The 17,727-nt window shown below is 40.4% G+C and overlaps 1 protein-coding gene across 1 annotated transcript in view; it reads right to left on the bottom strand.

The window, feature by feature from the left end:
• Window positions 1-17,727, bottom strand: part of CNTNAP5 (contactin associated protein family member 5) — an 876,147-nt gene that overhangs the window by 471,939 nt on the left and 386,481 nt on the right. The window contains exon 4 of the mRNA XM_016949649.3: window positions 12,304-12,451. Within this exon, the coding sequence (XP_016805138.3) occupies window positions 12,304-12,451 (148 nt within the window). The remainder of the gene's footprint in view (window positions 1-12,303; window positions 12,452-17,727) is intronic.

The raw sequence follows: 17,727 nt of genomic DNA, 5'->3' as shown, positions 1-17,727 counted from the left end.
TCTCCCACCTCATCCTCTGTTCCTTTCTTCAACCCTCACACTGCTCCAGGCATGCTGTGATTTTAGTGTATGTGCATATGCATGTATGTTTGGGGCTAGGATAATGTGTGTGGAGCCCACATCATAAGCCCTGCAATTCTCTAGATGTTTTTTTGCACAGGAACTCATTTAATCACATCAATTAACCTTTGAGGAAAATACTATTATTATTCCCCCTTTACAAATAAGAAAAACACGGCACAAAGAGACAAAGAGGTATATAGTGAGCAAGTGCCAGGGCCAGGATTCAAACCTACCCTGTCTGACCCACCCACGCCGAGTCCACTGAGCTCTTTCCCATGCGCTGCCCACTCGGACCACGATGCTCAGCTCATCTGTCGGTTCCCACCTGGCCCTTTTCCTAAGGGGTCCTCCATCCCTGTTAGTCTCCCTCTAAGCACCTTGCCATTCCCTTCATAATGCACCTCGCAATTGGATTAGATGCTCATCTGTTTTCTCAGTGGTTTATAGTCCAGTTGTCCAACACATCAATGCATCTCATGAGGACAAGGGCCAGATGTACGCTGTTTGCCACATTAATTCAGAGCCTCGCAATGGACTCGGAAGGGTATGCCATCCAGAACCACTTGTGAAATGAGCTGTGATCCATTGAGGTGCCTATGCCCAAGTGTGATGTTGCCCAAGTCTCCCCTGAGTTCCTGCGCATCATCTATTTCACCATTCAGAGCCAGCTTACCATCCACACTGGGAGAGTTAGTTTCTTCTGCAGGCCATGCTCAGCCACTGGAGCTGTGATCCCTGTGTGACTCACACATGCTTATTGGTGCAGAGAGGATGCATGGCCTTTAGTAAGCACAGAACTAGCCTGGTGGGGGTGTGGGAGCTTTCCTCCGACCACCACCAGTACCTGATAAGAGCTACACTTTGCTGTTCTCAGAGATTTCAGCCAAACACTCTGCACTTCTGCAATATTAATTACATTGCACACAACAGGCTCCAGCCATTTCCCAGAGAGAGAAAAGGGTTTTCAAAACTTTCAAAGAAGGATTAAAGGTTTCCCCAACTGAATACTTCCTACTCCTTCCCAGACACTAGTATTGAGTATTTTATAATGTACTATTTTATTTAATATAGTTAATGCTTTTTATACTATTGCTTGATTTTTTTCAACACTTTCTTTAGGATTTAGCATGTACATTAACTTAGAATCAGCTTGCAAAGCTAACTGTGACAACTCCTAACATAGCTTTTCTTTTAAAATTTCTGACATTCCTATGCATGATAGCACATGAAAAAAAACAGGATGAGTTTCAAGAAGAATACTCAGCACTCCCAACTTCACTTGGAAAAGCAGATTTAAAATGATAATAATAAAGACCCACATGGTTATAGGTTGCTGTTAATAAGAGATAAACTATTATATGCTGCTTTTTCCTCATGAGGTAGTATCACAACCACTTTTTCTGGATATCTCTTTGGAACTTAATTTGCTGCATGGGGTCTGGTTATAGAAATCAAAATCTTTATTTGTGTTGTACAAGCATCTTGGCAGATTCTCTTTTAAAAGGAAAAAAAGAAAGTGTGTAGAAAGGAGTAAAAAGGGTAGACATGGGCTCTTTATGGCAGATGGGAAATGTGTGATCACTTCAGATTTAGTTTTAAAGGTACCAAAAACATAAAACTGAATATATCTCCCATATTCTCTATCACAACTTCCCTAACACACTTGTGGAGATTTCTTTCTCTGAATCCATTTCCCAGGGGGAAAAGGAACGAATATACACACATTACCTAAGGTAATGTTCTTAGTAGCCCTGAAAGGTCCATATTTTTCCCCATTTGTAAAGTAGAAAAACCAAAGCTCAAAAAAAAAAAAAAAATGCTGATTGCTGATTTAAAGAAGGGAAGGATGATGTTAAATAAGAAGTTTTCTTTTCCTTAAATGTTGCTCTGAATTTCCCTGGGTTCCCTGCTCTTCTGCACTTGCTCTTTCACTTGCTCCCTTTCTGGGAGAGCAGGGAAACCATGTACACATGTGGGAGGCTTTGTTATGGTAGAGGTACAATGCCCTCTCTATCCCCACCATCTTCCCGAAGCTCAAACCCTCTATCCTTTTTTATTTTTGTGGTTTTCCTTCACTCATGCATTCTTGTGTTCAAGCTCTACAGAGGTCCCTGCTCTCAAGGACTAAGCTGGAGAGAGCAAGCATGCAATTCTACATCCATTGGAAGGAGGTGAGCACTGTGTGCTGAGGGAGCGCTGAACCCTCTCCAGGGAGGGGCAGAGGGTTAGGAGGGTGTCCAGGCAGGGTCAATGTTTCTCCAGAGTCCTGAGACATAAGAGGTAGTCAGGCTGGTGAGGTGGGGGTGTGGTGGGAATAGGAGAATAGAAGGAGGGAGTGGAAGTGGGAAGGGCAGTCCCACCAGAAGGAAGGAGCTGCAAGCTCAAGGCAAGGAGGAGAGAGACAAAGTGCAGGGTCCCATCTAGGATCTATCAGGAATCAAACTTGCTGAAGGGAACCATACCCTGTGGACCAGCAGCATTGAGGTCACCAAGGAGCTTGTTAGAAATACAGAATGTAAGACCTCACTGCAGACCTAAGGAATAAAAACCTGGGTGTGGGACCCAGCAAGTGGTGTGTTAAGGAGCCTTCTCAGTAGCTGCTCTTCTTGATGAGGTTTGAGGAGCTCTGGGCTCAAGTGTAGGGTGCCAAGGGCAGTGGGGATTCCACAGGTCGGAACTAGAGTAGGAAGTCTCATGATGGAGAGTCAAATTAAAAATAAAATAGTATGGGTTTGGCCGGGCACGGTGGCTCACATCTGTAATCCCAACACTTTGGGAGGCTGAAGCAGGCAGATCACCTGAGGTCAGGAGTTCGAAACCAGCCTGACCAGCATTGTGAAACCCCGTCTCTACTAAAAATACAAAAATTAGCCGGGTGTCGTTGTGGGCACCTGTAATCCCAGCTACTCGGAAGGCTGAGGCAGGAGAATTGCTTGAACCCGGGAGGCAGAGTTTGGAGTGAGCCAAGATTGTGTCACTGCACTCCAGCCTGGGTGACAGAGGGAAACTCTGTCTCAAAATAAATAAATAAATAATAATAAAAAAACAAAATAAAATAATACGGGTTTCAATGTGACCCTGATATCAATGGAGAAATAACTACTAAATCATTTAAAGTCGGGAAAATGTATGATTGGTTTGGGTTTTTAGAAAGAGCTCTTTGTGTTTTAGAAAATGCATCAGATTACTTGCATGGTCAGCCTGCATAATCCTGGCTACCTACCCCCGTTACCCAATTTTATTGTGCCTTGCCAAGGTAGTAAAACCCTAATGTGGTCGTTGTGGAATGTTTTCCTTCATATTAATACCTGTTATCTGTTCCTCAGAGTTCTCTATTTTATCTGCCATGCCAGTGACCCAGAACACAGCTGTTAGATATTTACTTCCTGGAGTGAACAATTTCTTCCCCTTTTTTCAAAATCGATTTTTAAGATCCCATTATTACAAACTTAATTCAATTCAATTCGTGGTTTGTTAAGATGCTGATACATTGGCAGGCTTCTCTAGAATATGAAGGAGAGGCCAATCATGCTCCAGAGTCCTTAGAATGAAGGCAGGCTCTACAGTGCACAACCTCTCCTTTTGGGTCAAGACAGAGCCAGCATGCGCTCCCCCATCCTGGAGTACTGAGAATGCCAGCACTGGCCGACTTCCCACTGGGCCCATAATTGCTGACCTGGCTGCCACAGCTTGTTTTCTGAGAAAGACAGAGTTCTGGAGGCATATGCTGGCATATTTGATGGATGTTGGTAGCTTGTCAACAAACCAGCTAAAAAAAGGGCTTCACTGAATAGAAGATTCCAAGCTTGAATCCCCAAGTGGGCCAGCTGGGCTCCTGAGTGGGCCAGGGACAAGGATTCAGCTTCCTCACGGGCCAGAAAGCCGAAGCTCAACATTGACAGGAGAAGCTATCGATTCACCCTGAGACAATCAGTCCCACTTGGACTCTTCAGTTGTTCACAGTAAACATGATTTTCAATACAATTACATTTTGAAGCTTATGTCATGATACATTATATAAGAAAAATGATTATTATTCAGACCATACTCTTGCACTGAAGACTCAAGGGCTTTGGCTAGCAATCCACAAACCACCAAGGTTTCCACAGCAGCTCAAATTTGCACAGATTCCTCCACCAATTCTGTGACTGCCAGGCCTTATCAGTAACTCTGATTACCTCAGATGAACTATGAAAATGATGAAAGTTTCCAAAGCTAACTGTGACAACTCCTAACATAGCTTTTCTTTCAAAATTTCTGACATTCCTATGCATGATAGCACATGAAAAAACAGGATGCGTTTCAAGAAGAAAACATGAAAACAATCATAGTACAAAAAAAAATCAAAACTCTGAATTCCAGTCGTAACCTCAGCAGAAATACATTCTAGCTCTAACAGTGAGACTCGCCTTCTCATAATGCTTAGGTTGTTTTTGTTTTGTTTTGTTTTTAGATATTTCAGATGCATAGATGTCTTTCGGGGAGCACTTAAAATTTGTAGTTCAACTGGACTGTTGAATAATGACAAAGATTACACAAAAATAATGTACTCATTTTAGGGAACTTCCATAGTAGATATCATTTTATTCGTTACTCCTAAATTCATTGGCAGGTATTAAGCATATTCTGTACTCCTTCTGGTCACTGTACTGAGCTCTGAGATACAAAGATAACAAAGACGTGAGCCATGCCACCGAGGAACTCGAACACCCTAACAGCGACATAGCAAATGCATCACTATGCCACTGTAAGATGCGGTACAGGGAAGCATTATGGTGATCCCTACAACTTATTACCCTAATGAGGACTTGTGGGATTGAAAAGGGGAGCTATAAATAATGAAATGGAATAGAACTCTAAGGAGCAAGCTGGGACATATGGTCACCTAAGTAAGAGGTGCACGGTGGGCAGTGAGAAGATAGTGATCACTCCACTAAGGTATAGACAGGTTAGCAAAACGTTTCACTATGGGGATGAGGTTTCAGAAATCTTAGCCACAAACTCACAGAAGGAAAGGAATGATCAACCCGTGTTGTGGCAGCAGCATCCTGCAATGACAAGCTGCTTCCTGACTTCTACCGTCATCAGTAGTCTTAAGCCACAGTGTTGACACAATTGCCCACTAAAAGGATGTTCATACAATGAGAGTCATTTAAATAGCAATGTCAAAATTAGAGACGATAGTTATTATTTTTCTCCCTTACAGTAGTTGAGCTGTTTTTTTAATAAAAAAGATTTAGTATGGTTTTATGTTTAAGGGAAGGTGAACAGTCTTTGTTAAGGATTCTACCTGGGCACAGACTAAGCCACTTAGTGCTAGGAGGCAGAGGGGAGTCACGGTCAATCACTCCAGTGACCACTTCAACAGGGAGTAAATGCAAAACAAATTGTAGGAGGCAAGGCCTTGGCATTTTTGTGGAAACCTACTGTTGCATAAAGTGGTTGATCCAACTACTTGGTCATTTTTCCCTTTTCAGGTTTCCTTTAAAATCACTGCCATTAGCATATGGGTGACAGGAATAATAGCAATATCGCCAGTCAAATCACATACTGGGCAGCAGGGCATTAATTCATCAGGAAACAGTGTTAGCTGTGTATTTTTTTCTCCTTTGCAAGCCTTGCCAAAGACTTGGTTTCCTAAACCTCCATATTTATGAGCATTTGTTTATCTACCTTTTGTAGCTTCTGAAAATCTGTGAGTTCCTAAAGGGCAAGGATTGTCTTATTTATTTTTGTATCTCTGAAGCCTAGCAGAGGGAGTCTACTGGGTAATGTTTGTTGACTGTTGAAGGAGCCTTCAGATCCTCAACCAGTCAGAAAAGTTATAAAGAAGTCATTGATTTAAGATGGAAGATCACAGTGTCTTTTATTTTAGTGTTGTTATTCCATGTATGTGTGTACATTTGTCTCTTCATAGAAGAGATTTTTCAGTCATTCCTATAGGAACTAAGAGAAAGAAGGGTAGGAAATTTCATTTATTCTCAAATCTAATGAGGGGACTGCAATGAATCTGGCACCTTGGAGATTTTTCCAACTCTTAAAAATGCTATGATTTACAAAGTGGGAATTAAAGTTCATATTGGACTGCCAATGCCCCAGGTCTGACTGCTGTCATCCTGTCCCTCCTCACTTGGAGGGCTGACAGAGCTGTAAACTGTGCCTTCTGAAGTTCCCTGTGATAGGGCTGTATGGGCCTTAGCATGTCAGAGGTGAGATTTACAACTGTGTGGCCTCTACCATGTATGACAAATGATCCCAGATGATGAGAACAGCAATAAAGAGGGCAGCTGAAGCTGGAATTACAAGAGTATTTATCTGGGGAAGGAGAATATGACTTCTGAGAGTGATGAATTTTGGATGATACCACTTGTGAGTAGTTAACCAAATAGGAGCAAGGTCTTGTGTGGAATGGAGGCGACCTGAAGTACAAAATGATGTTTGTAATTCATAATGAGACTGGGAGGCCTGACAGATCGTTAACTTTATCAGAATTTATAATGTTTTTTAAAGTTAATTAGCCGGGCACGGTGGCTCACGACTGTAATCCCAGCACTTTGGGAGGCCGAGGCAGGCGGATCACGAGGTCAGGAGATCGAGACCACGGTGAAACCCCGTCTCTATTAAAAAATACAAATAAATAAATAAATAAATAAAGTTATTTAGCTTCCCATATTTAAAGAAATTCAAATGGAAGCCCCCAGACAGAACTTCAGGTAGCCTAGACTCCAGATGGCCTGACGAAGGTGCTGAAATCCTTGGATACCTGGTAAATAAAAAAGCTGACCTTCCTTGGACATACAGATGAGATGTGGTCCTGAGTAAGAGTGGGAAAAAAATATATAGGGAAGTTTGGTGAGCAGCCTAAATATCTGACGAAGGTAACGATGCTCGTAACTAACACTTTTTGGGTGCTTACATTATGCAAAGCACTGTTTCATACAATTACTTGCTTGAAGCAACACTAGTATTACCTTTCTTTTCATAGAAAAGGAAACTGGTGTCCACAGAGGACCCAAGATTGCCCAAGATTACCCAACTAGTAGGTGGTGAAGTCAAATTTCTATGTCTGTTGGTTTGAATTCAGAGCCCATATATTTAACATTATACTGACTTCTCAAGTTTTCAGATTTCATTTAAAATCCTTAGGATTAGCAATCACAGACACGGAAATGATAGTGCAGACTAAGAATGAAGTGATGTTTGAGATAACAGCTTTAAATTCTGGTTCCTCATCACGCTTGCCTAGAACCAACAACAACAAAATGCTTATACAAGCACTGGAGACCCTACCCAGAGATCATGATCTAATTGAAGTGCAGCCAGAGTAGGTATGTTAAAAGCATATATGTCCCAAGGTGATTCTCATGTAGAACTAGGTCTGAGAACACAGGTAAGGGATAGAGGATTGGAAGCACGCAAGCCCAGAAGCTCTTGGCCCAGTCAACAGCTAAACTTTGTTCGTGGAGCTGCATATGCTCAGGAATCGTAGGTTGCTAACTTTGATTTTGTGAATAAAAAAATTATCTGGGTATTAGAAGATTCATTAGGATGTGTTATCTCCAAGAGAATTTCAGATTCCAACATTTGGCAATGTTGACAATCCAGGGCATTGTGGAAAGCTATCTTGTCGAGTCAGGGGAAGCAGATGTTAGACAATCACGCAGTTAACTGACGACATGTAATCACAAGAAAAGTGCTTCAAAGTACAAATACAAGACTGATAAAGTCTAGAAAAAGGTCTTATTTTCTGATGTTCCTAGAGTGTTGCAAGATGCCTGGTATCTTAAAGGCTAAATAAATGGTATCTACTGAATGAATAAATTAGTGGAGGAAATATGTTAATATTTCCAAAATGTAGAGAGTTAAGTCTGAAGAAACTATAGAGCTGTAAGAATTCTACCAATCTTTAGCAACATACTCAACTAAACTTTTGGAAAAATTATTAAGCCCATAGAAACAAAAGTAATTCCTTAGAAACTACAACAGACTATGAAAATCAAGTAATTCCAGATGAACCTTGTTGCCTATGCTGAGATAATGAGGCTGGATTGATATATCTATGTACCCATCAACAAATACTTACTGACTGTCTTTTTGTGCCAATTAAGTGCTGGCTGTTAGTAGACAAGGTGCCTGGTCTCATGGTACTTTTTCCTGTGCAGGTACTAGAGTAGGCAAACAGGAAAGAAGTAAGCAAACCCAGCCAGTGAGATTCTGGGTTGTGGCCGGCACCACAAAGTAAATGACAGCACATCACATATCCATGGGCATATAATCATGGGCTAATGGTGGGTGTACAAGAAGGAAGGCAGGTGACTTTAGAGGAACAGCCGGGAGGACTTCTCTGAGGAGGTGACATTATAATTAAGAATCACATTGGCAGAAGGAGTCAACCCTGTAAATTCTGGGAACAATTGTTCAACAAGGACTTTTACTTGCCAGTAAGAAATCTCAATTTTATTTCACATGAATCAAGAAGGGGAATGCTATGCTTTCATTCCTTCTTTATAAAGAACATTTTGGTGACCGTGTAAAAGATGGTTTTGGGGTGAGTGTAGTGTGGAAGCAGGAACTCCAGACAGGAGGCTACTTAACAACTCCAGGTAAGAACTGACAGAGGCTTCTACTCACAAAGGTGGGAGAAGTACATGGATTTAAGATACCTGTTGGAGGAAGCAACTGATAGAGTTACTGTGAGCTGTAGATAAGTTGCGCAGGACTTGAAGTTATAGAGAAGGAAGAACAAAGGCTGCTTCCCAGAGTTTTGCATAGACAAGTGGATGGAGAGTGCTGCTGTTTACTGAGAAGGGGAGGAGTGTTAGAGAAGAGCAGGTTGCTGAGGGCACCACTAATCTAGAGTTCCATTTTGCTATATTCTATTTAATATATCTACTATACTTTAAGTGGAAATATCAAGTAGGCTGCTGCATACATCATCTCTGAGGTCAGGCCATGAGATACAGATGTGGGGTGACCAGCACGTAGATGTGTTTAAGTTTACAAAACTCTGTCAATTCAGCAAAGCATGGAGTGTAGATGGAAAAGTAGTAGAAGAACTGAGATAGCCAATTAGCAAACTGAGATAGCCAATTAGCAAGTGAGATAGGAGGAAAAACGAGGTTTTAAAAATATGGACATAGCTTTTTGAATCAAGTACTGCTGAGAGCTTAAGTGAATTAAGAAACATTAAGTGTCCACTGAATTGGGCTTCTTGGAAATCACTGGTGATCTTGAGAAAAGTAGTTTCTCCAGAACATTCTGTATTAGTCAGAGTTTCCTTAGAGAAACAGAACCAGTAGATACTTATATATATTAAGAGACTAATTGCAAGGAATTGGCTTATACAATTGTGGGTCTGGTTAAACGTGCCTGAAGTACATAGGGCGGGCCATCAAGAAGGGGAAGCTGGAAACTCTCAGGAAGGATCTGAAACTGTAGTCCACAGGTGAATTTTCGTCTCTCTCAGGGAAATTTCTGTTCTGCTCTTGAAGCATTTCAACTGATTGAATTAGGTCCACTCAGATTACTTAGGATAATCTCCTTTACTTAAAGTCAAATGATTGTAGACACCAAACATATCACAGCAGTAACTATATTAGTGTTTGGTTGGGTAACAGGGGACTATAAATAGGCCAAGTTGACATGTTAAACTGCCCATCAAATGTCTCAATAGTGATTGGAATCAGTTGCAGTGTGAAGGGAGGTAAGCAGGTGGGGAGAGCAACTAAAGAGAAGTTTTAGAGAGATGCCATTCTGTGAACAGGAGAGGGGAGGAAAAGGAGAGGTAGTTGCTAAAGAGGGCCATGAGCTTTTGTTGTTTTGTTTGGTGGTGCTTACAGTAAGATTTTAGGTTTATAGAAACAATCGAGTCAAACTTGGGCACAGTAGCTCACCCCTGTAATCCCAGCACTTTGGGAGGCCGAGCTGGGTGTATCACGAGGTCAGGAGTTTGAGACCAGCCTGGCCAACATGGTGAAACTCCATCTCTACTAAAGATATGAAAATTAGCCAGACATGGTGGTGCACGCCTGTAATCCCAGCTACTTAGGAGGGTGAGGCAGGAGAATCACTTGAACTCAGGAGGCGGAGGTTGCAGTGAGGTGAGATCATGCCATGCACTCCAGCCTGGGCAAGAGAGCGAGGCTCCATCTCAAAAAAAAAAAAAAAAGAAAGAGAGAGAGAGAGAGAAAAGGAAAGAAAGAAAGAAAGAAAGAAAGAAAGAAAGAAAGAAAGAAAGAAAGAAAGAAAGAAAACCAATCCAGTCAAATAAAAAACATGATAATGCTGAAAGGGAGAATTAGGTTCAGAAGGCATGCTAACCTATTGGTTTTAGATACAAACTGAGAAATGTATTCGTTTTTTAAATTATTTCCCCCAAATAAAAAAAAGTACCAAAGCATCAGCACTAGTGATTGAAGATTATAGGGTTCCTGCTTGAGGCACATCATAAAGACATTCTGTGTCCGACAACTCCCCAAGGTTGTTAACTTCCCATTACTGGTGAGGTTGACCTGAAGGCAGTTTATCCCACTGGAGGATGCACTAGACCTGGAGCCTACATGGAGAAAGGTAGACTCTGTTATCACAAAGTCAGGAGTTCTTTCCTTGGCTTAGAACTGGGCTTTAGCAGACCTCTGAACCTTCTCATACTGTAGAAAAGATACATGTTATCGTTATTATTTTTCTGGATAGAGTGTTCCTTATCAGATTCTCCAAGGGGTCCATCACCAGAAGATGCTAAACATGCTGCTCAAAGACATCTTTCAACCCTGCAGCCTGTGATTTAACTCGATGCTGTGACTCTTTCTGTGCAAGTAGACACTGTGGGTGAACAATTGGCATGAAAAATAAGTACAACTGAACAGACTGAGAAAAAGCAAAAGGATAAGGACATGTTAAAGAGTAATAAGATTCTTAGATCAAAATAGATGGCTGGCATAATAATATTAACAAACTTTTAATTGTAGCATAAAAGCTTCATACTGTATTTTAAAATAACCTAGCAGTGACAAATTGTTATCAAACAGGAGGTGACAAGAGGAGCTTGATGCCCCAGACATCCCAGGATAGGACACATATACCCTTGTAGGTGTTCTGTGCTTTATCATACAAAGTTTGGAGTGGAAGGCAGTTCCTCCTGGGCCTAATGGTTTGTTGATGCATCTGTTCTAAACCATATTCTTTCTGAAAGTGCTTGTTCAAGATAAATACAGTCATTTTACCAGTAAATTCCCTGTGTGCAGGGCTTTATTTTTAGCAGACACTCTATATCCATAGTTTACTTGGAGAATTTGTAAACATTCCGCTTTTGGATTTCCATTTTCAGAAATTATAATCCAGTATGTATGGGATGGGGTGAGGGAAATGCATTTTCTAGGCAACACTCCTATTGATTCTGATACAGGCATTCAGTTGATCTCACTATGGAAAACAGTACAGACATGTACTCATTAAGAATTCCTACAGCCCAAAACAGGAATCTACTGAACTAGTTTGGATGAAAGTGTTAGTGATCAAATGTGTTTATGCATTAGGGGTCATTGAATTTTAGCATATAAGCAGAATATGTCACTGCTTACGGCAGAAAAACTATTTATTATGATGCAATTTTAGGTTTCAGTATAAAGCCCGCAGGAAAGAATTATAGGGATGGGAATCTTCCCTGAATAATTTTAACCTTATTCTAAAGTGATCATTAGTTCTACCCATCTTTATAATCTTTATGTGCAAGATAGAACTCTAATTTCAAATTTAATACAAACAATTCACAGATGAATGAATGAAGGAGATCATTTCAAGGAGAAAGCATTTTGTGAGTTACATTTAGTTGTTCTTTCTCCTCGTCTTCTAGAACAAGTCAAGAAGGTGAATGCTTTTCTCTCATAGCTCTGGGAAAGCAGGGCAGAGAAGACTTTATAATACCTAATGCCAGTTCCGGGGAAGAATTAAATTCAATTTTGTTTAACTGCAAAGGACAAATGGTTACTTGATTCCCCAAGAGTTATTAATTTTGAATGTTTCATTGAGCCTTTATCACACCATCACAACTACATTCCTACAGTCCTAAGTAGAATGTTTTTTCTACTTTGGGATTGAATTGAACATTTTTAAATATGCATGTGAAAGTCTAGAAACAACTTTAAAATAAGATGATTGTCAATCTCAATGTAGATAAACTGATGTTACGTAGGCGGTGCCACTCACACTCAGCAATGGTAAAGGGTACATGTGAGTACTTACTATAGGAACATCCGTAGACCTCGACTCTCATGCCAATCTTCCCACTGGGATTCCATTCCAGGGGCACAAAGCGAACAAATCGGGCTCTCACTGAGTGCAATAGCTTGTGGTGCACCACGCTGTCAGCATTCATGTTTCCTGCAAAGGTCTGCAGAGAAGAAAGGAGAGGCAGTGAGGTCTGTGTTATCATGGAATTTCAGTGGAAAACCATATTTGTTACTCCACGAACTCGTACTGAGAACATACCTAATTTCTCACGTATTTCAAATGAAATATGACTTGGGTGAAAATCCTGCATCATGTTTGTTTGTTTTCAGAAATACTTCACATTATTCTTTAAGAAATCCCTTTTAGGCTGGGTGAAGTGGCTCACGCCTGTAATCCCAGCACTTTGGGAGGCTGAGGCAAAAGCGGGTCATGAGGTCAGGAGTCTGAGACCAGACTGGCCAGCATGGTGAAACCCTGTCTCTAGTAAAAACACAAAAAAATTAGCTGGGCATGGTGGTGTGTGCCTGTAATCCCAGCTACCCGAGAGACTGAGGCAGGATAATCACTTGAACCCAGGAGGCGGAGGTTGCAGTGAGCCAAGATCGTACCACTGCACTCCAGCCTGGGCGACAGAGGGAGACTCTGTCAAAAAAAAAAAAAAAAAAAAAAGAAATCCCTCTTAAACGTTTTATGAATAAAGCAATTCTAGCAAGTCCTGAGGCATGACACCTAAAAGTTTTACAAAGTTAACAATACAATGAAATTCCCATGTTCCTAATGTCCATTCGCACTGAGGAATGGAAGATAACTGACAATCTGCTTTTAGAAGGAAAGGATTTTATTGAAGTAATTGTTACCAATAATTGAGGCCAGTCACTATGCTAAGCACTTTCTATTATCATTAACACCATTTCACAGATTTTTAAAAAAAGAAGCCTAGAAAGAGAAAAAGGGAAGGAAAAAAATCTCCAAATCACCCAATTGGCTAGTAATTAGTCTGAAATTTCTACAGCTTTCTACTCTTCAACAATTTCATTGTTGTTACAGGAGGGAGACAATGCAACTCAGATTTATATCTTGTTCTTTTTCATATTTCCTTGTGAAGTTTAAGCAAAAGAATACACAGCACAAAAGCTATGTGGTCTACTAACATTGTACTTCATAGCCTTTATTTGGATGTGAACAACATGAATGACATGTGAACAACAAGAATGACAGCGAACTACTCATCAGAAAAAAAAAAAGGAAATCCAAAATGCTGAAAGTAAAATGCTATCAACCCAGCATTCTATATCCAACGCTGGAACTCAGAAAATGATACCCCAAAACATGGCACTTTGACATACAACTAAAGAAGTAGCCTCAATTCTCTCTTACCTTCCCCTCCTCACTCCAACTCTCAATACTTTGTTCCAAAGCACAGGTTAAGGCTATTCTCTGAAGTTCTTTTATCTACTTGGAAACTGAACCCACCAAAGAGAAACAATTGTCTTCAATCCCCTCCCTGAAATGTAATTAATTAGGGAAGATTACAACTCATATTACAGAGAGAAAAAAAAAACTAAAAATTAAACACCACACCTAGAATCCAGATGATCTTTATTTCTAATCCTATTCAATGCCTAAAAAGAATTATTAAAAATAATCTGAGCATTGGGCTCATTCATTTTCCCCGAAAATTATTGGGGGGCTTTTTTTGCTGCAGATGAAATCCAAAGGCTCACACCTAATATATTTTTTCAATTGGAGTAAATATATGTAGCAAAAAATGTATCATTATAACCAATTTAAAGTAAATAATTCAGGGCACTAAGCATATTCACGTTGTCGTACAACTATCACCACCATCCTTCCCCAGAACGTTTTCATCATCCCAATCATACCTAATCTTTAAGATGGGATGTCAGCTAGCATACCGATTTGCTTGCTTCATTATGAATCATCAACGTTTTTCTTTTCAGCTTCTAATATTCATAGATAAAACCTACTTGCTGGTGTGCAATCAATGTCAACCAATGAAAAGAAGATCCATTGCTTTCGCAAATGACCAAAGTGAACACCAAGTAAGATAGTTTTGTCTATTTAATGAAATCCATTTTCAAAGACCTTAACCTTAACCTTGATTATATTTTCATAGCACCTGTGGATTTAGGTTCTCTTGCATAATCTTTGACATTTCTACTACGCACAAAACACCCGCTAGCTAATAGCTCTGAAATTAGGCAATTGATGTAATTACTATCATGTATCACAAAGTGGCTTATAAAGAAGGAATTGGCTCACTTTCTATTTTGCAGCCCCTTCTGCAGCAAAACTCTCATATAAAAGAATGACTTAGTGGCGAGGAATTTCTTTAGGTTCAAATTCAACATTTCACCTCCCAGGTTTGTCAAAGCTTTGAACATTTTCTCTTTATCCAGATGGAGAATGGCTTTATTTGACAGAAATGCTCTTCCACATCCCCTGCTCCCAGCGCTAGCATCTGGCAAAGGTATGAAGCTGTCCTCCTTCCCTGCTCACCTGGAAAGGACGCCTCCCTGTGGAGTTTAGTTCTTTTAAAATGTCCTTGCATCCATACCACTTTGATATGTATGAGGGAAGGAAGGGAGATGGGTTCTGGTGGTTTCTTACTGTTTTGGGTAGAGTAAAAGTGTGTCATGTTTTTCTACAGCCTAACTGTGGAACCTTCTGTTCAGCACTCTCAGTTCCCTACTGATTGTGTGCACCATATCCCACCTCCCCAGGCATGTGAGTCCGTAGGTCTATAGCATTATTTATCTAATCCAAATGTGAAGTAGAAACTTATCCACCTTCAAATGACTGGCTGCCCCTTCTGAGTTTGGCATAATTTGTAGATTGAATATCTCTCTCTCACACACACACACACACACATCTTAAAACAATGTTTAAAATTTGATCGCACGCTCCAGATTAAAGATTTGTTTCATGACCTGGCAATGCTTTATAGGAGTCAATCCCATGACTAATGTATGGTGTGCTCCAATGAGAAGGAATCTTGGACTCTCATTCTGAGAAGAGGCAGCCTTACTATTGCAATCTCACAGTCTCAAAGCCCTACTATCCCAGAGCCACATCATTTGCAGTTTCATAGTCTTAGAGGCTCATGGTCAAGTAGATCCAAGGTCTCACAGTTCTGAGACATCGAAGTTTTCAATGCATGGTCCCAGGGACTTCCTGGTGCTAGCAGCTTAAGGTCACCTAGAAAGCATTAACAGTAGAGGCAGATCGAATCTAAACAAAGCTACAATCAGCCCCTCCCCAAGTTCACCAGTGGATCAAAGTCAATCAATCACTTATCAATGCCGGAAGTTATGTGCCAGATGAATAGCAAGAAAAGATCTTCCTGTTAGATGTATTAAAGCCACCAACCTATCCAAAGCAATCTCAGTTGATGAATGTAACATGTGAAAAACAAGAATGACAACAAACTACTCATCAGAAAAAAAAAAAAAAAAGGAAATCCAAAAATTCTGAAAGTAAAACACAATCTAGCATTCTATATCCAATGCTGGAACTCAGGAAATGATACCCCAAAATATGGCACTTTGACATACAACTAAAGAAATAGCCTCAAATCTCTCTTACCTTCCCCTCCTCACTCCATCTCTCAATACTTTGTCTGTTCCAAAGCACAGGTTAAGGCTATTCTCCGAAGTTCTTTTTTTTTATTTTTTATTTTTATTTTATTTTTATTTTATTATACATTAAGTTTTAGGGTACATGTGCACAATGTGCAGGTTAGTTACATATGTATACATGTGCCATGCTGGTGCGCTGCACCCACTAACTCGTCATCTAGCATTAGGTATATCTCCCAATGCTATCCCTCCCCCCTCCCCCCACCCCACCACAGTCCCCAGAGTGTGATATTCCCCTTCCTGTGTCCATGTGATCTCATTGTTCAATTCCCACCTATGAGTGAGAATATGCGGTGTTTGGTTTTTTGTTCTTGCGATAGTTTACTGAGAATGATGATTTCCAATTTCATCCATGTCCCTACAAAGGACATGAACTCATCATTTTTTATGGCTGCATAGGATTCCATGGTGTATATGTGCCACATTTTCTTAATCCAGTCTATCATTGATGGACATCTGGATTGGTTCCAAGTCTTTGCTATTGTGAATAATGCCGCAATAAACATACGTGTGCATGTGTCTTTATAGCAGCATGATTTATAGTCCTTTGGGTATATACCCAGTAATGGGATGGCTGGGTCAAATGGTATTTCTAGTTCTAGATCCCTGAGGAATCGCCACACTGACTTCCACAATGGTTGAACTAGTTTACAGTCCCACCAACAGTGTAAAAGTGTTCCTATTTCTCCACATCCTCTCCAGCACCTGTTGTTTCCTGACTTTTTAATGATCGCCATTCTAACTGGTGTGAGATGGTACCTCATTGTGGTTTTGATTTGCATTTCTCTGATGGCCAGTGATGATGAGCATTTTTTCATGTGTTTTTTGGCTGCATAAATGTCTTCTTTTGAGAAGTGTCTGTTCATGTCCTTTGCCCACTTTTTGATGGGGTTGTTTGTTTTTTTCTTGTAAATTTGTTTGAGTTCATTGTAGATTCTGGATATTAGCCCTTTGTCAGATGAGTAGGTTGCGAAAATTTTCTCCCATGTTGTAGGTTGCCTGTTCACTCTGATGGTAGTTTCTTTTGCTGTGCAGAAGCTCTTTACTTTAATTAGATCCCATTTGTCAATTTTGTCTTTTGTTGCCATTGCTTTTGGTGTTTTGGACATGAAGTCCTTGCCCATGCCTATGTCCTGAATGGTAATGCCTAGGTTTTCTTCTGGGGTTTTTATGGTTTTCGGTCTAACGTTTAAGTCTTTAATCCATCTTGAATTGATTTTTGTATAAGGTGTAAGGAAGGGATCCAGTTTCAGCTTTCTACATATGGCTAGCCAGTTTTCCCAGCAACATTTATTAAATAGGGAATCCTTTCTCCATTGCTTGTTTTTCTCAGATTTGTCAAAGATCAGATAGTTGTAGATATGTGGCATTATTTCTGAGGGCTCTGTTCTGTTCCATTGATCTATATCTCTGTTTTGGTACCAGTACCATGCTGTTTTGGTTACTGTAGCCTTGTAGTATAGTTTGAAGTCAGGTAGTGTGATGCCTCCAGCTTTGTTCTTTTGGCTTAGGATTGCCTTGGCAATGCGGGCTCTTTTTTGGTTCCATATGAACTTTAAAGTAGTTTTTTCCAATTCTGTGAAGAAAGTCATTGGTAGCTTGATGGGGATGGCATTGAATCTGTAAATTACCTTGGGCAGTATGGCCATTTTCACGATATTGATTCTTCCTACCCATGAGCATGGAATGTTCTTCCATTTGTTTGTATCCTCTTTTATTTCCTTGAGCAGTGGTTTGTAGTTCTCCTTGAAGAGGTCCTTCACATCCCTTGTAAGTT

This window comes from Pan troglodytes, chromosome 13, assembly GCF_028858775.2.
Source record: "Pan troglodytes isolate AG18354 chromosome 13, NHGRI_mPanTro3-v2.0_pri, whole genome shotgun sequence".
Lineage (NCBI taxonomy): Eukaryota > Metazoa > Chordata > Mammalia > Primates > Hominidae > Pan > Pan troglodytes.
The sequence above is the reverse complement of the archived record's forward strand: the minus strand, read 5'-3'. Positions and strand labels throughout refer to the sequence as shown.